The sequence below is a fragment of the Paramormyrops kingsleyae genome, chromosome 7 (assembly GCF_048594095.1).
Source record: "Paramormyrops kingsleyae isolate MSU_618 chromosome 7, PKINGS_0.4, whole genome shotgun sequence".
NCBI classification, from domain to species: domain Eukaryota; kingdom Metazoa; phylum Chordata; class Actinopteri; order Osteoglossiformes; family Mormyridae; genus Paramormyrops; species Paramormyrops kingsleyae.
This window is the reverse complement of record NC_132803.1, coordinates 20,832,367-20,853,274: the sequence shown is the minus strand read 5'-3', so window position 1 is coordinate 20,853,274 and position 20,908 is coordinate 20,832,367. Positions and strand designations below refer to the sequence as shown.

Sequence of the window (20,908 nt, the reverse complement as noted above, 5' to 3'; positions counted from 1 at the left end):
TGAATATCAGAAGTTGAACCGTGAATGCCGACCCTAGATAACTTGTACGTGCGGGGAAATGAGTCACGCGGCACGTCTCTCAGCGTTAACAAAGGGTAACGCTTCAGTCTCAGCCTCGCATTCACTGTGATAGCACCGTGCATGTATACATTAGCTGAATACATATATTTAGACAGTAAAAATACATTTAGACAATGTCACTGTGGGACAATATCATGTCTCACCAGGTGAGAATCACAGCTATCTGATGCCTGGTTAATTCTCACTTCATTGTCAAATCTTCCCTCTTACTTGTTTGTAACTTTTCATAATATCGCTATGAAATGGGAACATCACCCAAACGTTAATTAGTTGTGGACCTCAAGTTGCTTTGTATAGTGGACAGGCATAGCGAGTTATTAACAGTGTGTGTGTGTATACTATAAATATATATAATAATAAACTGTATCATTAAAAAATCTTTTAAGTTCATTATCAGAATTATGTATTGATGATACAGTGGTACCTCAGTTATCTAACTCATTAGAACCCGAATTTCTTAAAGGTCGAACCAACCAGTTCGAAAAAAAAAAGACCTAGAACTCAATCTGAATATCAGAAGTTGAACCGTGAACGCCGACCCTAGATAACTTGTACGCGCGGGGAAATGAGTCACGCGGCACGTCTCTCAGCGGTAACAAAGGGTAACGCTTCAGTCTCAGCCTCGCATTCACTGTGATAGCACCGTGCATGTATACATTAGCTGAATACATATATTTAGACAGTAAAAATACATTTAGACAATGTCACTGTGGGACAATATCATGTCTCACCAGGTGAGGATCACAGCTATCTGATGCCTGGTTAATTCTCACTTCATTGTCAACTCTTCCCTCTTAGTTGCACCATACCTTTTGTTTTCGAAGTACCAGCATATGCTTGGTGTAGAGATCTGCCCACTTCGCCTCCTTGGTAATAAAGGATATTCCCAGCAGCTATGTGAACAATCCACTCTGTTCCGAGTCATCTGAAGATGATCCAGAGGAACCGTCGAAAGAATGGGAGCCCCTCCACTGAAGTAGGGGTCAGCTTATGTCAGTGTGGCTCTGGTAGCAGATGATCTGGGAAGATGAGGACACACCGGACTCGTCAGCCCACGCCTGCGAAAGTGAAGCTTCCCAACCTGGCGCTTGCTGGTCATGCGAAGCTGCCCAGCCTGCTGCTTTCTCATGATGTAAAGCCACCCAGTTTGCTGTTCCTTCACCATGATACAGAGCCACTCCTTGCTCTGTTTGCCACTCCCTTGTGAAGCGAAACCACTCCACCTGTCTTTTCCTTGCCGCACCAAGCTGCTCCTGCCCTGGGTGTCCAGGCAGAGACGTACTTTGCACTCCTAGGATGACAGTGGAGGGTGTTTGTGGACCCCCAAATGCAGGCGTTACCCAAGGCCATCACATTGCTGAAATGGATGGACCAGGGGTTGGCAACCATATCCCCAGCCTCCCTTCCTCAGGAGTTGGAGAAAATTGTGGAGGATCTAAGAAAGGTGCTTAAAGACCAAGGAAAGAGCAGACCCAGTCTCCAGTGGAGGGGACTTCCTCGGATCCGGGGATATCTTGTGTGGATCATGGTGAGATCATTGCTTCTCCCTGCATGTCCTGGCCTAGCATAGGTGAGGCTCCCATCGTGGGAGGTCCTCCTAGGCTCCATCTCAGTTCCCGCTGCCTCCCCTCCCGATTCTCCACCCAGCGGTGTTCACCTCCCCAGGATTCCCCGCCGCTTCGCAGCAGATGCCTGAAGCTCGTCTGCTCGCCGCAGCCACCCGACGCTCATCTGCCCACAGCCTCCGCCGCTTCGTCGATGCCAGAGTGTGTACCTGAAGCCCGTACCTTTCGGGGTACGTGCTTGGCACTGATAGGTGCCAGGGGTCTTGGGGATGCTATCCCGCAGATCCTCAAATCCCTGAAAACAGCGGTTCCTGTTCCACCCTCCGTGGTTCCTGTCCCGACGGCTCCTTCTCTTGCTTCCCTGGTCCGTGCTCCCCGTGAAGTGTAACAATGAGAGTCATGAGGTCTGTTATCCCATGTCTACTTCTGCATCTTCTAAAAATAGGACCTCAAGACAAACCAGAAAAAAAAACTTGTTGATATGTATGATTAAACCCCTACTGCAGGCCAGTGGCCGCACACACAGGGCAGGATCTTCAAGGGAAGAAGCCCCTTGTAGGGGCCCACAGCATGTGATCCAACACACAGATGTGCTGTAATGTCCTGTGGAGACTGGTGTGGAGACAAGGCATATCAATGGGGCCGCAACAAGTCTAAGGTCAAGCACAGTTTAGCAGGTGGTGGTTGCAGCCAGAAATTCATGCTGTGAATGACGCAGTGGCCTCCAGCTCTAACAGTTCATTGGGCACATAATCACTTTACCCGAAAAACCACTCTCTTGCTGAAGGTGGGACTGATTTAATAAACATACATAATTTGGGTATGTTGTAAACACCAGCCTAAAGAAAAAAAATCTCTCCAATATTCACTACTCCACCAAAATTAAGCTAAACTCCAAACTTCCTGTGTCACAAGTTCATTTTCAAGCCACATATTAATTATGCATCACTGTGAGAATTGTCAGATAATTACGGTCATGTGCTACATAATACACCTGTTTAGTCTTCATATGGCATCAGCGGTGTGATGGATTGTGCTTTTCTTTCTCCCCAACAACAAGAAATGTACAAAACCAGGATATTCAATTTTTTTTATCCTAAACATATTTTTTAACTAGATCAGAATTTTTTAAAGCATTTTTTTTTAGTTTTAAAAAAGCAATGATACATCATAATAATACATTGAGTGATAGTTTTTAATTAGTCACAATACAATAATAACATGCCAAATTAAGTGTTACAATGTGCCAAAATATGTAAGCAATATGTTTGTTTCTGGTTTCTGGTCAGTCAAGATTAGTCTCAGAGCACTTGTACCAAAGTTGTCTCTCTGCCAGCTCCATCCTTGACATATATTACCTGTAACGATTTTACATTTCTTTAAACAAAAGCATCTGGCAAATGAATAAAAGTGAATTTATGTAAATGATTAGCTTACCATTCAGTAGTAATTAGCAATGCTCAAAGCGGAAATAACTGGAAAATATAATGTGATGGAAATAATAGCACAAAAAACATCTTATTTTTGTTAATCATCTAATTTTGAGCAACACATTCTCTAAGTAATCTAATAATATCATGATTATTGCTATATACTTATCTCTAACAATATGCAGTATATGACTTAGCTTATCACTAAACTCTATGTTCTGCTGATGTTCACCCTGTGCTGAAATGTTAGTTGATCCCCAGAGTGCAGTGGCAATGGTACACTGCTTATGATTGGCTGGAGATTTTGCCTGTGGCCCAGTGCATAACTGTGCTGCTTAGAGGATCTGTCATGTTGGTTCCTCTGGGTCACTCCTGGGGAGAGACTCGTTGAATCCAATATCATTATTGATGAGGAGGGTATGAAATGCTGGGGTTGGTTTGTTTCCTTACCCAGACTGCTGCTAGAAGGGTGATTCTGGCCTCCATTCAATGGGCTCTTCCTCAGAGTGGGGAAGGAGTTGCCATTGTGCCTTGCAGGTCTGCCATTCACCAGTTTCTCTGTTGCTGAGCGACCCTTTACCTTCTGTGAATGTGGCAGTGAGGTATTTAAGCTCAGCACCTCAAACCCAGGCCAGACTGCCTGCCTGCGTGGGTAGCAGGCGTCCAGCTTGGGCAACTTTAAACGCTCAGGTGAACACTTAGCCATAAGTTGGTTTTTAAGGTGACCCAGGTCTTCTTTTTGATTGCTCAATTCTGCAACAAGCTGCACTGACTGTGGAGCATTGGGAATTGGATGTGCCACTTTGAGGTGCTGTGGTTTCTTCCTCCTTTGCTCTCTTTTCAGTGGTGATGCTGCTTTTGGTGTTTCTGGCTGTAGTGCTACAGGCTTGCTAGCTCTGGTTGTGCTATTCTGTGATTTTGTTGATTTTTTATGGTTTTGGTGCTCCTTATCAAGAATTTCATAAGGCAAGCTTTCCTGAAACTCCTTCTGGGGCAGTGCATCCACAGTTACCTATGAAGAAGAGACACAGACTGGTGAAGTCCAATGATGACAGTAATAATCAGCAGAATGAGACTGCATAAGATTTAATCCACTCAGCTGTTCATCCAGTGGTGGATTAGTTCATGTCAATCAAAATGACAAAAATCAACCTGAATATACCATACAAACATTTTTTCCATAATGACAGTGATCTACATAATTTATTAAAATAAACACATAGACAGAGTTATAACCACCTTATTCCTAACTCCCAAAATATCTTACATGAATTATGGGTGTGACTTCCACTTTGTTGAACCACTAAACCAGAACCTACCTTTTTCAGCGATAGGGATAACAAAATAACAAATCAATATACAGGAACAAAGCCTGGCAACCCTAAAATGCAACAATGGATGGGAGGGTGACATGAAAAGTGGCCTTGGATAACAAACAGTAATATATTTGGTAGTGATGTAATGGACTGTAGTTGATCCGTGATCCACACAGATACCCCCCCCCCCCCCAGGGTATGACATGCATATGAACTTTTTTTTAGGTAATAATTTGATAAATCTTGATGTTATGAAAGTCGATAGCAGGCTTGCATTCAGGGCTTGGTATTCCTCCCTTATGTGTAGCACATGGGGAGGAATTTTATATTTTCGGTGGGATAGATGCAATAAAAAAAATTCTGCGGAGTCAATTAGCTATGGTATTTTATGTAGAATCTGGTTCCTTCTTTCTCTTGACAAATGCTGTTTCCATGTCTAATTACAATTTTTGTGTTCTTGAGAAACAACTTTTGATATTTTCTGATCTCAAGAAAATAATTTATCTGGAGAAAACAAATTTGGCTATGTTGCGATCACGACATAAGAAAAAAAAAGAATGATGTCCTCTAAGGACTTCCATAAATTGCAGAGTTAAAAGTTAAGCATGTTAAAAGTCCCTTGGTTTAAATGTTCTTTAAGTTAATTAGTAAATTTAAAGCAAAGGTATACCCTTTTATTGCTGATCCAAAAAAAGATACAATCCACGACTCCTAAAAACAGCGATATGACTGGAACCATGAGCTTTGTGACCTGTTGCACACCTAATATGTAGCTACTTCATCTAATCCATTGTGACTGATGGTGAGATGATGAAGTAGCTTTGAGGCGTATCAATATCTATACAGCAACAAAGTTGGACGTGTTTATTAAAGAGGGTGGGAAACAACCTTGTTATTCAGGCAATTTTGTCTTGATCAAAACATTGATGTTAAAGTAACACATCTAACTTGGTTATTATTATAACCATGAAATATACCTAAACTCCGCAATGCCATTTCAAACAATGCCACAGAAAGAAATATATTCCCCCGAAAAATTAATATATGCAACTTTATATGTTAGACACCTTCAAACAGACTGTTGTGAATGACTAGCCACTTGAAAGCATAATAAGTTATTGCTCCTTTTGGCTACTTACTGTGCTTCAGCAGAAGTAACAACCATAATAATTGCCACAGTAGCGCCCCCAGGTGTAAGGTGGATATGATACACTATATTGCCAAAAGTATTGGGACACTTGTCTTTACACAAACATGAACTTTAATGACATCCCATTCTCAATATATAGGCTTTAATGTGCAGTTGGCCCAACCTTTGCAGCTATAACAGCTTCAACTCTTCTGGGAAGGCTGTCCACAAGGTTTAGGAGCATTTATGGGAATTTTTGACCATTCTTACAGGAAAGCATTTGTGAGGTCAGGCACTGATATTGGATGAGAAGGCCTGGCTCACAGTCTCTGCTCTAATTTATCCCAAAGGTCTTCTGTCGGGTTGAGGTCAGGGCTCTGTGCTGACCAGTCAAGTTCCTCCACACCAGACTCGCTCATCCATGTTCTTATGGACCTTGCTTTGTGCGCTGGTGTGCAGTGATGTTGGAACAGGAAGGGGCCATCCCCAAAATGTTCCCACAAGTTGGAGCATGAAATTGTCCAAAATAGCTTTGAATGCTGCAGCATTAATAGTTCCTTTCACTGGAACTAAGGGCCCAAGCCCAACCCCTGAAAAACAACCCCACACCATAATCCCCCCTCCACCAAACTGTACACTTAGCACAATGCAGTCAGGCACTTACCGTTCTCCTGGCAACTGCCAAATCCAGATTGGTCCATCAGGTTGCCAGACACAGAAGTGTGATTTATCAGACCAGAGAATACATCTCCACTGCTCTAGAGTCCAGTGGCGGCGTGCTTTACACCACTGCATCCCATGCTTTGCATTGCACTTAGTGATGTAAGACTAATGATGCAGCTGCTTCGGCCATAGAAACCCATTCCATGAAGTTCTCTATGTACTGTTCTTCAGCTAATCTGAAGGCCACACAAAGTTTGGAGGTCTGTAGCTATTGACTCTGCAGACAGTTGGAGACTTCTGCACACTGTGCACCTCAGCATGCATTGTCCGCGCTCTGTGATTTTACATGGCCTACCACTCTGCAGCAGAGTTGCTGTTGTTCCCAATTGCTTCCAGTCCACTTCCACAATTGACTGTGGAATATTTAGTAGTGAGGAAATTTCACGAATGTACTTATTGCACAGGTGCAATATCATCCTATCACGGTACCACGCTTGAATTCACGGAGCTCCTGAGAATGACCCATTCTTTTGGAAATGCTTGTAGAAGCAGTCTGCATGCCTAGGTGCTTGATTTTATACACATGTGGCTGTGGAAGTGATTGGAACACCTAAATTCAATGATTTGGAGGGGTGTCCCAATACTTTTGGCAATATAGTGTATGTGATTTTTATGCTGACGATGCAAATTTCATCGATCAGTGATCAGTGACATTTTGCAATTTTAAAAGATACCAATAACTATTATTATTAACAGTCCATCCATTCATCCATTTTCTGCCACTCTTCCAGGCCTGGGCCAGCAGTCTGAGTAGTGATGCCCAGACCTCCCTCTCCCCACCCACATCCTTCAGTTCTTCAAGGGGGATTACCCAGGCACCCCCAAGCTAGCTGAGAAGTACAAGCTCTCTAGCATGTCCTGGGTCTGCCCCAGGGTCTCCTCCCAGTTGGAAATGTCTGAAATAACTCCCCAGAGGGGCATGCAGGAGGCATCCTAGAAACAGTGGGACAATAACAGAGTCTCTGGCTCTTCTGTAAATGAGTACAGGATTGTTTTTTTTTTACTCAGTTTGTTAATACCCCCTACCAGGGGAGAAGCCCTTCTTGATCTTGTTTTCTCTAATAACCAGGATAGAACTGGAAAATTTGAGGTTTTAGAACCACTGGACGGTAGTGATCATAACATGGCTAAATTCAAGATTAATTTCAGTGTCCGAAGAGCAAAGTCCAAAACAAAAGTGTACAATGTTAGGAAGGCTAACTTTAATGTTTAGACTGAAACTAGAAACTGTAAAATGGATGAAGTTAAATAGCAAAACTGTTGAAGAGGCATGGGAGTTTTTTAAAAGCACATTGTTGCAAGTGCAAGAGGACTTCATACCCGTTTGCAGCAAAACTAAATCTAGGAAACTGCAACCAAAGTGGTTTACTAAGGAAATTCAGAATAAAGTCAGGAGGAAAAGGGCTCTGTTCCACAAATGGAAAATAACTAATGATTTCAAAATAAGGCAGGAGTATATAAGATTACAGGTTGAGTTAAAAAATAACATTAGACTCGCTAAGAGGAATGTAGAAAGAAAGACTGCACTGGAGGCTAAGGATGACAAGAAAAGTTTCTTCCAATATTTTAAATCCAAAATGTCTCTAAAAGCTGAAATCACTAATTTGCAGGATAGTAAGGGCCTTATAATTGAAAATGAGATTGATATAGTAAACGAGTTTAATGATTATTTTACATGGGTGTTCACAGTAGAGAACATGGGTAACTTACCACCATTTAGTATAAATACAGCGTCGTCTATGACTAATATATGTATAACTGAGGCTGATATGGTACAAAGCCTAGCTAAACTGAAAATAAATCGCAGGGGCCTGATGGCATCATACCTATAGTTTTAAAAGAGATGAGGGATATTATTAGCTAACCTTTAACTTTACTATTTCAGAAATCGTTATCTGCTGGTGTGGTACCTTCTGATTGGAAGCATGCTAATATAACGGCCATATTCAAAAAAGAGGATAGAAGTAATGCAGCAAACTATAGGCCAATCAGTTGAACTAGCATTACTGGAAAACTAATGGAATCTATAATCCAAGTGAAAATGGTAGATTACCTGGATTCAAATAATATTCTGAGTGATAGCCAACATAGATTTAGGAGAGGTAGATCCTGTTTAACTAATTTACTTGAGTTCTTTGAGGAAGCTACAAGAGAAATTGTTCACAAAAAGGAATTGTAGCAGCTTGGATCAAAAACTGGTTAACAGACAGGAAGCAGCGAGTAGTCATTAGAGGCGCAATGTCACAGTGGGCCTGCGTTCATAGTGGGGTACCGCAGGGTTCAATTTTAGGACCACTATTGTTCCTAGTTACATTAATGATATTGACATCAATACATACAGTAAACTGGTTAAATCTGCAGACGACACCAAGGTAGGTGGTGTAGCAGATACTGATCTAGCAGCAGAGAGGCTACAATGGGATCTTGATTTGATTAGCGACTGGCCTGATACCTGGCAGATGAAATCTTATATAGATAAATGTAAGGTAAGGGAGCAGAAATATAAAGTACAGATATTTTATGGGTTCCACTGAAATAAACGTAGCTGATTATGAGAAAGACCTCGGCGTGTATGTTGATGCTTCCATGTCCTACTCTGGCTTCGTGGGGAAGCAATAAAAAAGGCCAATAGGATGTTGGGTTACATCTCTACTGTAGGTCTGTGGAGTTTAAATCAAGGGAGGTGATGCTATGATTATATAATTCCTTGGTAAGACCCCACCTTGAATATTGTGTGCAGGTTGGACCTTAAGAAGGACATTGTTGCCTTGGAAAGGGTGCAACGTAGGGCTATGAGAATAATTCCTGGTCTTAGAGGAATGTCTTATGAGGAGAGGTTAGCTGAGCTGAATCTGTTTAGCCTCGAGCAAAGGAGATTAAGGGGGTACATGGATATATAAGATTCTAACAGGTCTGGATGCCGTTCAGAAAAATGGCTATTTCAATATTAGTTTAAATATTAGAACTCGTGGCCATAAGTGGAAATTAGCGGGACAACATTTTAAAATTAATTTGAGGAAGCACTTCTTTACATAGGGTGTAGTTACAGTATGGAATAGTCTTCCTGCTAGTGTAGCGCAAGCTAAAACCCTGGGTTTTAACACTAGAACTAGGGTGTTAAATCAGAGCTAGATAAGATTTTAACAACTCTGAGCTATTAGTTAAGTTCTCCCCAAATGAGCTTGATGGGCCAAATGACCTCCTTTTGTTTGTAAATTTCTTATTTTCACTACTACCTTTCAAACAAAGGGAAAGAGAAAGTTTACCTGTGGTCTGGAATAAACCAAAGGGACACTGAACTGTGCCCAAGAATCACCAGGACATGGCTGGGGCTCACTATCCTCTTCCCAGAGAGGACCAGCATCAGGGTCCTCACCCTCATCCTTTTTTAACGACACAGCCTCCACTAACTTCACTAGGATGTTTCGCGCAAGGGAAGCTACAAAGGGCACCAACTTGGTGAGAGAGAGAGCGCAAGGGGGAGAGAGAGAGAGATAAACAGAGAGAACATCAATAATTACCTACCTGGAGGACTGCTATAGACCTGGCAATTTAGCATCATTTAAACTGAAGTGTTTCTGTATTCTACATTTGTCATTGTCAAGTAGTTAGTTTTCTAGATGCAGTACATATTAAACATATTGGTTATTATTTCCCAGTAGTGTTACAATCATTTTTAAGGTATACTGGCCTAGCATATAATTTCTGTTCTTGGTGTTTCAAGATGGTTAGTTCTGTCAAACATGTAAAGTAACTAGCCATCAACAAAATTGTATTCATGTACTTCAACAGAACAGTAAAAAAGTGTCAAACATACCCTCTTTTTTAAAGGAAAATATTTTTAACAAGTACAGTGGTACCTCAGTTCTCAAACTCATTAAAACTCGAATTTCTTAAAAGTCGAACCAACCAGTTCAGAAAAAAATTACCTAGAACTCGTTCTGAATCTCAGAAGTCAAACCGTGATAACTTGTACGCACGGGGAAATCGAATCACGTGGCACGTCTCTCAGTGGAAACAAAGGGTAACGCTTCAGTCTCAGCTTCGCATTCGCTGTGATAGCATCGTGCATGTTTACACAAGCTGAATACATATATTTAGACAGTAAAAATACATTTACTGTAAGGCAGGCAAAACGCAGACAATGACCGGACTGTGGAAACAAACTGAAACGCGGACGAAATACAGAGGGCTAATGAAAACAACCAGAAACAGCTGATCACACGGGGATTCCACACGGGGTTAACGAGGGGGCGTGGCACACGGAAGGAGCGGACGATCGGGGCAGGACACGTTGTTTGGATATATTTATTTTCTTACTTTACAAATTACTGTTTTGATAATTGTGCTTAGATGTGTTTAGTACAGCATATGCTCTTCTTGTTTTATCCGGTTCATTTTGTGTTTAAATGTAAAAAAAAAACATATTTAGATGTATTTTTTTGGGTCTGGGAACCAATTAATTGATTTTCCATTATTTCTTATGGGGAAAATTCGATCAGAAGCCGAACTTTTTAGGATTCGATCCGGAGTTCTGAACGGATTAAGTTCGAGTTCTGGGGTATCACTGTACATCAATTTTTAAAAATGTATTAAATACATATAATTTTACTTATAATTTATGGAATACTACCAAGAGGTGTATTTTGATTTTTAAAAATTGCACTGGGTCCTTCATCAACATGAATTTGGATGCATAAGTATATTAAAACACATATTTAAAACACATTAACAAAACACCTTAACACATACACAGAATAGTCCTCACCTGCCTTTCCTGGTGCATCTTATAGCACTTTTCCGTCACATCGTTTATCAGTTTATCCAAAATTGCTACCACCACTTCCTCTCCTTGCTCCTGTGCCACCAGTTTGCACCACTGGGGCATAAAGAGGGGGCCCCGTATAACATCCAGTTGAACTGGAATACTTGGGGTGGGGACTGGAACGGGGTGACCTTTGACTTTTCGAGACTTGACCGAGCGAGGCATTGTCACTTGAAGACACCTGACAAGATAATCTCAATGTGCACAGAAGATTAAATAAATGCAAAGGAAAAAACACATTTGACAATGACTACAATGACACACTTATATGTTTTTGTGTTCCTCAGTATTATAAATGCAGCAAAACCTGAGCAAGAGCTACTTCTAACAAACATGATGCCATTACACACTACACTGCAAAGGATTTTGTACTGTTTACTCACTGATTCATCCTTTGTAACTAGCCATCAACAAAATAAACTACTAAACTATAAATAAGAAATAAGCCACTATAATAGGTCATCTTATGCGTGTCCACATATAGTATTCATACATTTACCCCATGTTATTTTGCTTTAGGGGCTCCATACCCCAGTTTAGTATTTTTTTTTATTAGAAATAAATATGAATATCTAAAATGTGCAATAATACAGAGGTATATAAAGATACTCTTGTCAATAATAATTAAATATTCCCCTTATAAGTACTTCTGAATTTATTTTAACTTAAAAACTTTAACTTACATTGACCAAAATTGCGATTTGCATTTTATTTGCTGTTATTACGACTACTTTTACACTTGGCATGGAGAAGGTGTCTCTTAAGTGATATTAAGTTATTATAGTACCTTTGGGAATACCACGTAGAATACATGTATAATCACTTAAATGCCTGCCCAGGCGAAAGAAATGCATTATTTTACACGCAACCGTTTCCGGTTTATTCGTTTACAGCGCTTTGCAATTTCCGCCGCTACTACGATTGACTAAATCCTGAATGAAATTAATGAGCAACGACGTACCTCGATTAAGGATCTGTGGACCCGGTTTCTCGAAACCTTCTTAACGCTACGTCGTTCGTAAATTCTATTTAAAATATGTACAGAACTTACGAACGACGTAGCGCTATGGCGGCTTTGAGAAACTCACCTGGTCCGTTAGGCTTACTAACATTACAGTATAAGCAATGCGTTTACGGATAAAAGTTAAAGCACAAACGTAATATTACACAGTAATAACGTATAATAAAAAGATCTGTAAACATAGTATCATAGCAATTCTAGATGTAATTAGGGACCATGCACCTACTTACATTTCACAAAGAATAAATAATTCCATGTATATTTCCTCATTAACGCTTCTAGTTTCTATCATCTTAGCTTTTAAGGCAATGTGTCTACAGTACCTAAACTACGTAAATAGGCTACTTAAACCATGCCCATGTAAATTCCCTAAACGGGGTACACGAATATAATAACTATTATGCCATGTTTCACACAGTATACTGATACTACTGTTGACACTAAATATTACGATCCTTTTGAACGAAGTTTTAATATAATACAAATGATTTTAAATGAAGTTCATTTGGACGCTGCAACCCGTTTCCATGGTCTTTCGCCTGGTTTAGTTTCGTCAAGTGAAATAATATTTAAAGATTCCCCCATAGCTCACCTTTAAAGCCTGTCACGTCTACCGGTGAAAATTATTCAATTTTATTTCCAGGACCTATCTGTCGTGCTGCAGGTTTGTGGAAAATTTCCGTGGTATCAACACTAAATCGCACTGTTTACTGCTCCAATCCTCGGACTTTTTAAACACGCCTTCGGTCCCCGGCGTCACGGAGCTGGCGCAGTTGTCATGGCTCCCGAAATGCGAAAGAAGATTAGTCTGGATACCAGCCTTGTGCTAATCTGGAAACATGGAAAAAACAGTGAAATGCTGCTAACCAGCTAATCTATAGAAAATGCTTTATTAGCTTGTGGTACATGGCCTCATGATCGTACGAAAATTAGAAGAGGCTGGAATTCGATTTGTATTCTCTGCCACGAAAGCTTGTGGGGAGCGTTGCTAATTTTGCTATCTACTTAGCATAGCTAGCTTTCAACTGCAAGAGTGTGAGGGTAAGTAGAATGCTAATCGAGCTAGCTAGCTACCAGTATTTGTTAACATGCATATCTAGACGTTTATATTTTTAGTATATGCTTATGGCTTGGTGGTAGTTAATTTTACCGGACAAAATGGAATCTACGTAGGCTATACATCAGGCGCAACTGCACATGATTTAGTCGAAGTCATTTATCTGAAATATTGACAGCACCTATATTAAAGGATGACATCCTGTTCGGTAAAATTAATTTAATTAATGGTTTGCCATGCACCCAGCATTTAACAGAAATAGTGAATGAAAATGATTATATCCCTGAAAAGTAGCAAGTATAATGTGCGCGTGCCGTCAAACACTGTATCCCATTGGATATTGAAAATTATTGCAATTTCTCGTTTAAAATAAGATGTTCTTAGAAGTTAAATTGTATGTTCTCAGCATCGGCATCACAGATCTTCTTCCCAAACTAATACACAGAAGTATAATTTTAAGTAAAAGTATACCAGTTTATTTAATTTTAATTTATACAAGCATAATTATGGTAATGTTGACGTCTTATAAGACTATTTAAATGCAGAAAATATGCTGATGGAGTTCAACCAAAATATGAATTACATGTTCTTTTAAGAGACTGAAAATATTGGATTCAAAAGTTAAAAAAAAGATACCTAGACATTCATTACCCTGATCCACCATGCACAAATAATATTAAATCTTTATGAGAGAAAGCATGTTAAATGAAACTGGTGTTGCAATATTTCATACCAAAAACAGTTGCTGGGCTCAGAATGCTGATCACAAAGTCAAAGTCCTTTGCAATAGGAAACTGTTGAAAATATTAATGCATTGTCCTTGAGGAACTTCACACCAAAGTATATATATAGTATATGATCTTTATTGAGTAAATGCTTATTTAAAAACAATTATGACAAAGTTTTTTAAAAAGGCTGCAGTACTTCACAATCACAAAGACACAAATTATACACTACAGGCCAGAGGTTTGGGTCCACCTTCACTGCGTCTTCAAAGTTTTATTACAAGAAAATATTAGAAATACTTAAAAGAAATGTAACTGACTGATTTTGAAGTGTAGTGTAACTATTTGCTGTACATTGTATGTGCAATTTAATCAATGCGAGTGCCTTAGTACGAGTTTCATCAAATCTCAAACCCAATGCCTTTATCACATCAGCACATATTTGCAACATCCTTTCTAGCATTTTTGGAAATAACTTGTGTCCAAACCCTCCCAGCACCTTTTCAAACAGTTCTGTCTCATTTGTAGATGCTCACTTTGAACTTGTTGGTCCCACTCATTCCATTGATGGACTTTCGTCCAGTCCTGAATACTCCAGTGTTTGTGTTATTTAGCCTGTGATAATCTCTTTTTCTTGTTAACACCACAAAGTAAAGGTTTTCTGGCAGCAACTCGAACATTTTTCTGTGTAAACAGAAAGAAGTGGGTCACTCCGTGGCTTAGAGACATTTAATTTTCTGGCCATTTGGTGATGAGAACCCTTCTTTACTCAAAATTTCAATTTGAGTCTTCTGTTCAATTGATAGCTGTCCCTTTCTAGCCATTTACCCATCAAAATTCTGACTTAATAGTTGTGATACCGAAGAAGATCCACCAGAAGATTGAAACAAGGAGCATTAACTAGATATTGTTTAGTTTATTAAGACACATTGACACAATCAAGAGAGGCCAAGAGCAAATCCAACACAAAGTGAATGTCAATGTATTAAAGATAGATCTGATATGTCTTCAAAACCAATAGTTTCAGCCTTTGTGGCTAAATAATGTGTTGCTACAATCTTTCATTTTCTGCTTTTTTGTGACCCTCCTTTTTTGCCTTTTCCTTATAAAGAGGAAGAAAACATGTATCACAAGGAGAAAAGCATCCAGATCAAGAGCAGTGCCTCTGCTCTGTACAACAATCTGAGTGTGCTCCGCATTGCCCCCCGCTGCCTCACCTACTTCACCGTGGTACATGCCAATGTGGTGAACATGGTCAGCGCTTCCTGGGATGGCCTCAACTTCTCACATCGCCAGCTGCAGTCTAAGGAGGGCAGCATTGCTGCTAGTTCTTCACTCATCATGCAGGTACTTGGAGCTACAACAATATGTGTGTATCCCCCCCCCCCCTTATCTCTCTAACCACTTATCTAGTACTGCAGCCAACCCAATGGAGTCATCATCCATCACAGGACACACACTTTTAAGAGCAATTTAGATCTGCTAGTTTTCCTAATTGCATATTTTTGAATAACGGAACAAAACTGCAGTATTTGTAAGAAACGCAATATAGAGAGAACATGCACATTTCACAGACACAGAACAGAGGGAGTATTTGAACCCCCAACTGTGGATGTGTGAGGCAACAGTAGTGTGAGCCACTATGCCAACTCTAATGGAAATACTGCTATTAAAATTCAGTTATTTTAACTGCCAGTTAAAATCTGGATTCTTACAAGACCTTGATGCACCACAAAGAAGCAATGTTCAAACACTTTAAACTCTTGCTCCCATGAAAACCTAGAAAATGCTCTGAAGCTGCTCTTTGTTTTGGATTATTTTAATTATAACTCACTTGGAGTTAGAAGGTACATAAATGTCAGATGTTGTGATCTGTTTTTCTGCTGCAGGCATCGTGGTGCGTTCTTCCTTCCCGTGAGCTGCTAGTTCTCACTTCTCAAAAGGGAATCCAGGTGTGTGAGCTGTGGTATGTATTGTGCTGTTAAAGCCATTGCACAGTTAGACAATGGCTATAAGTAACTGATTTATTTGGGTTCCAGATGTATGAGTCAGATGGATCCATCATGGTGTACTGGCATGCCCTAGATACACCTGAGACACCAACAGGTACGTCTTGTAATGTATTGCTGCACACTTTTGTTAAGTGCCTTGGAGGAATTGTGTTGTGTTGTGTTGTGAAAGAACAATACAAAAATAAACATAATTGTTACAATAATCAGTACAGGCAGTCCCCAGCTTAACAAAGAGATTAGTTCCCAAGGTCTATATTTAAGTCAAAATTGTAGGTAAATTGGAAAATCGATACAGTACACGTTACAATTATACAGTAATAAAAATAACTACATATGGTACTGTACTATATGTCGAGCTGAAAAACTGTTGAAACCATGCAATGTTTTCACAAGTGTCACACAGTAGTTTGTGTGTTCCATGTTACAAGCCATTGTATTTTCCCGATTTTTAATTATAATAAGCTTGGCAGCCTGTTTGTAAGTACGAGTTGTCCATAGGTCAGTCTGTCTGGGGACTCCCTGTAGAGTGTCCATAGTGACAGTGTCTTTTTAATGGCAAGATTTTACAATAAAAGACAGAGTATAGACCTTGCATAAATGGCATTAAATTCAGTTGTAGGTGTTAATATTAGTTCTGCACATCCAGCTCAGGCTGTGTTTGCTCGGGGAATCGCTGCTGTACAGGAAAACTTTATCTGTGTCGGTGAGTACATCTATCTTATCAAGAATTATCAGTTGTATTCATCCTGCACTACAAAGTGAATGTGATTTTTTTTTTTGTTTTGCTAAATAAAGTTTTATATAAAGCAAACATCAAAGCCCAAATCTTGCTATGCCATCCAATTCCATCCAATTCAATATGGGACAGACCGTACTCAAACCATCTGCCCTCTCCACGGTCACCTTTCTGCACCATAACTTGCCTCACCCTCTGTCACTTCTCTGGGCAGGAGTATCAACCGGCTTCATACTGGTGTTTGACATTCCCAGCAAAGGGAGCAACATTATGCTGTCAGAAGTGTTGGAGGAGCATAGGGAGTCCATTACAGATATGGCGTCGGAATGTTCCGGAAGTCTGGTATAACCTTCAGCTTTAACTTGGGCTTGTGGGTCAAATGGCGCCAGGATTGTAATACTTTTCAGGGATGCTATAGAACCTCTTCAGTCTTTGGTTTATTACCCTAGAAAATGGACAGTACTTGTTAGATTTAGAACTACTTTAATCCAAGAAGCATACAAAGCTGTTACTGTGCCTGTAAGTACTGTATAGGCAGTAAATATCCTGAAAGTATTTAAATAAACATCTTAGGACCATGACAGCAGTTCTGCGTTTTAAATTTGTTTACTGTGTAAGCACTGTCATTGTATATTGTAATTTTGTTATTACAGTATTTTATTGCAGTTAGTCTTTTACCCATTAATAAACTGACATATTTCACTGGGTAAATTCAGGTTATGCATTGCTTAAGGGTATAATTGGCAAAACCCAGTTGTGAGTTGAGCAAGGTAAGGAGTCCACATTCTTAATGACCATCTTGCTTGCTATTCTATATAACATACCAGATACTATCTGTCTTAGCCGATCACTGTCATTTCAAGCACTGTTCTTCTTTCTCCTCCTATTTCTCAGGAAAGTGTTGCTGACCTGGTCACGGCAGACGACTCAGGCGCGCTCTGTGTGTGGAAGTCTGGAGAAGACTTCCAGTTGCTCAACAAGATCCCCGGTTTTGAGTGAGTGGCCGATAGGGAAATAGAGGAAGCATGTTAGGAATGAAATGACAGCAGAAAATAAGAAGAGAACAATGCAGGTGGATAAGAGCCGGTGGGGGCCGGGGGGGGCTGGGGGGGGGGGGGTGTGTTGGGGTCGGGTGGGGTCTGCTTTATTTATGCATCAGTGTTTGTTGTTATTACAGTAAGTGTGTGACATTTATGCTCTCATTTTTAGCATTGAGAATGTTGCATTACATTACATTGCATTTATTCTGTCCTGCTACTGGTGTCAGCAGTATAGGACCAAGAGCTACACATCATCTTACAACAAAGCAAGAATATCAATTACATGCATGAAACCCTCCCAATGTGCTGCTTGCCCTGTTGTGTACGTTCCAGGGTCTGCTGTTCTTCGGTGAAGCTGTGGAAAGGCACCGTGGCGGCTGGGTACGGCTCAGGCCAGATCCGCATCTACGAGGCTGTCACTGGGATAGTGCGTGCTGAGGTCAATGCACATGCCCGCTGGATCTACTCCCTCGATATTGCGCCCTTCTCTGGCCTAGTAAGGCATGGCGAGAGGGGGGGGAGACTTGTCACATTATTTTATTCCAGGCTGTCAGAGATTATTCAGTCCTCTGCATACATCCACCACAGTCAAGACTTTTTGTCAGTTTTGAGCATTTGCACCAACATAAAGTGTTTATCTGTGTTATTTTAGATATATACAGACAATTAAACAGCAGCATACCACAGTACACAAAGCCTAAGTACACTCTCCAGAAGTTCTACCGGTTTTTATCTCCTCATGGAATAACAATAAGTCCTTTAACCAGCACTTATTTATGAGTAATTTAATGTTGTTTGTAATGTTATGTTGTAATATTTTAGTGTATGACCCTTCCTCCTTGGTTTTTTCCAAAGCTGCTCTCTGCTGCTGAGGATTCCCTGGTGCAAGTCTGGCACCTGACCGTCATCCCAGAGGCCAACAGTGTGGAGGTGAATCCCAGCTGTACCACCTCCAGCGTTCAGTGTTCTGGGAGCCCCTCAATGCCTTGTTCCTTGTTCTGTGTCCATCACTTTAAGTCTCTCTCTCTCTTTCTCCCCCCTTAGATCCAGCACCTCTACAGCGAGTGTGTCACTGACACCCAGATCTGTGGAGCCAAATTCTGCGACGGGGAAGGACACGCCTTCGCTGTGACTGGCTATGACCTAAGTGAGATCATCCGCTACACGCAAGAATAGGCGTTACACCACTGAGGTCATCTGCAAGAAACAGACACATCCGGCAAGACTGTGCAGTTATTTCCCTATACAATGTCTGGCCAGAGAAAAGGAGTATAAACACCCAGTCTGTCATATGTGTTGGTGTTCCAACTGACAGCTATACACAGGGCAATCAGAGATGGGCTGTTGTAGCCAAATTACCTTGACATTACATGAGAAAATATATTAAAAGAATATAAAAAATATAGATCACAAGTCATGGTGGTTTGATGCTTGATTTTAAAACAGGAAATCTGCCGTCCTGTTTATGTGATAAGCTGCAGGGTGCTCACATGCGCATAAAGCCTCATGTACTGGCTGTAATTTCACAGAGATCCACCATCAGCATTAAAGCATTCTGCAGCGTCCCTGTGGCTAAAAGAAACTTATTTATTACACAGGTGTTTAGAGGATTGTGTAGCTATGTATGCTTGTTTGAATAGGAAATAATTTTTTTATATATATATATATATATTTTATATATATAACAATTATTTATATATATATATATATTATATATATATATATATATATATATATATATATATATATATATATATATATATATATATATATTATTGGTAATAAGTGTTAGTACATTGTGCATTGTTATGATCACAACCTTACATGTATTTCTCAAAGGTTTGTATTTGTTTAATATGTAAAATTATTTGTATTGTTATGTACATTTGATTTATTTCATTTTGACTCTGTGTTCTATTGTTTTACGAATCAAGTACAGTTTTGTAGAATGAATGTGTCTGCTGGGTGAATACAGTTCTTACGTTTTCCAGCAGGTGGAGCTTCTGCCACCATAATATGAGATTAAGGGTGTCATGTAAAGTTCAGCTGTTTTGGTAGGAATCCATTTTCAGTCATACTTAATTCTAATAGTAAATTTCAGTAAAGTCAGAGAGACAAGTACCATTTATAGAGGTCCGGATTATTTTTATGTGCTGACTGAGAATATAAATATTTATTGTTTGTTAATTGTATCCAGTTTCAGTGTAATAATACTCATAATCATTATTTTGTTGTGAATACTTTAATGCTCACTAATGTAAGAACTGCCCTGCGGAATTCTTAATCTTCTATCTCTGAGTTAGTCCCATCTGCTCCCAGTTCTTTGTTTCTTGTGGATCTTACCCGCGGTATCGGCAGACCTGTCATAATTTATAGATTAGCTGAAAAAGCAGGCTGTTCATTTTGCCATATATGGAAAGGTTACTGGCTTAGAATCACAATATCTTTATGTTACACACTCTTAAGTGCAGTCAATATAAAAAATATAAACCATTGGTTTATTTTTCAGTCATTGTAATACATTTTACAACCACTTCTTTTACTTTTAGGAACTGATCAACCTAGAAATTATGATGTCAAAGAATTACATACACTATATTGCCAAAAGAATTGGGACACCTACCGTTACACTCACATGAACTTTAATGACATCCCATTCTATAACAGCTTCAACTCTTCTGGGAAGGCTGTCCACAAGGTTTAAGTGTGTGTTTCTGGGAATTTTGACCATTCTTCCAGGAGAGCATTTGTGAGGTCAGGCACTGATGTTGGACGAGAAGGCCTGACTCGCAGTCTCCACTCTAATTCACCCCAAAGGTGTTCTGTCAGGTTGAGATCAGGGCTCTGTGCAGGCCAGTCAAGTTCCTCCACATCAGACTCACTCATCCATGTCCTTATGGACCTTGCTTTGTGCACTGGTGTGCAGTCATGTTGGAACAGGAAGTGGCCATCCCCAAATCATTCCCACAAAGTTTGGAGCATGAAATTGTCCAAAATGGCTTTGTATGCTGCAGCATTAAGAGTTCCTTTCACTGGAACTAAGGGGCCAAGCCCAACCCCTGAAAAACAACCCCACACCATGATCCCCCCTCCACCAAACTTTACACTTGGCACAATGCAGTCAGGCAAGTACCATTCTCCTGGCAAGTGCCAAACCCAGACTTGTCCATCAGATTGCCATCGTGATTCGTCACTCCAGAGAACACGTTTCCACTGCTCTAGAGTCCAATGGCAGCATGCTTTACAGC

General features: G+C 40.1%; 2 protein-coding genes and 1 long non-coding RNA gene across 10 annotated transcripts; 1 reads left to right on the top strand and 2 right to left on the bottom strand.

The window, feature by feature from the left end:
- Nucleotides 1–2,823: 2,823 nt before the first annotated feature.
- Nucleotides 2,824–12,830, bottom strand: LOC111847074 (uncharacterized protein C2orf81 homolog). 7 transcript variants are annotated; one of them, XM_023817959.2, is made up of 6 exons: nt 11,857–12,823; nt 11,013–11,263; nt 9,511–9,699; nt 3,309–4,088; nt 3,084–3,121; nt 2,824–3,004 (listed from the first exon to the last, which is right to left on the bottom strand). In XM_023817959.2, exons 1-5 carry the CDS (start codon nt 11,921–11,923, stop codon nt 3,107–3,109), a joined length of 1,302 nt encoding a protein of 433 aa, XP_023673727.1. In that variant the 5' UTR covers nt 11,924–12,823; the 3' UTR covers nt 2,824–3,004; nt 3,084–3,106. The 7 variants fall into 7 exon arrangements, 6 of the variants coding, with proteins under 6 accessions (XP_023673727.1, XP_023673730.1, XP_023673725.1 ...); XM_023817962.2 differs by having other exon boundaries at nt 3,527–4,088; XR_002839003.2 differs by having other exon boundaries at nt 3,084–4,088.
- Nucleotides 12,831–12,853: 23 nt separating this feature from the next.
- Nucleotides 12,854–19,335, top strand: wdr54 (WD repeat domain 54). 2 transcript variants are annotated; one of them, XM_023817963.2, is made up of 10 exons: nt 12,854–13,131; nt 14,984–15,219; nt 15,762–15,824; nt 15,912–15,978; nt 16,498–16,587; nt 16,835–16,962; nt 17,515–17,615; nt 17,994–18,156; nt 18,516–18,590; nt 18,705–19,335. In XM_023817963.2, exons 2-10 carry the CDS (start codon nt 14,995–14,997, stop codon nt 18,834–18,836), a joined length of 1,044 nt encoding a protein of 347 aa, XP_023673731.1. In that variant the 5' UTR covers nt 12,854–13,131; nt 14,984–14,994; the 3' UTR covers nt 18,837–19,335. The 2 variants fall into 2 exon arrangements, with proteins under 2 accessions (XP_023673731.1, XP_023673732.1); XM_023817964.2 differs by having other exon boundaries at nt 16,531–16,587; nt 18,705–19,332.
- Nucleotides 14,769–17,563, bottom strand: LOC140592118 (uncharacterized). The gene is made up of 2 exons (XR_011992402.1): nt 17,445–17,563; nt 14,769–17,065 (listed from the first exon to the last, which is right to left on the bottom strand). It is a non-coding gene; the product is annotated as an uncharacterized lncRNA (long non-coding RNA).
- Nucleotides 19,336–20,908: the final 1,573 nt, after the last annotated feature.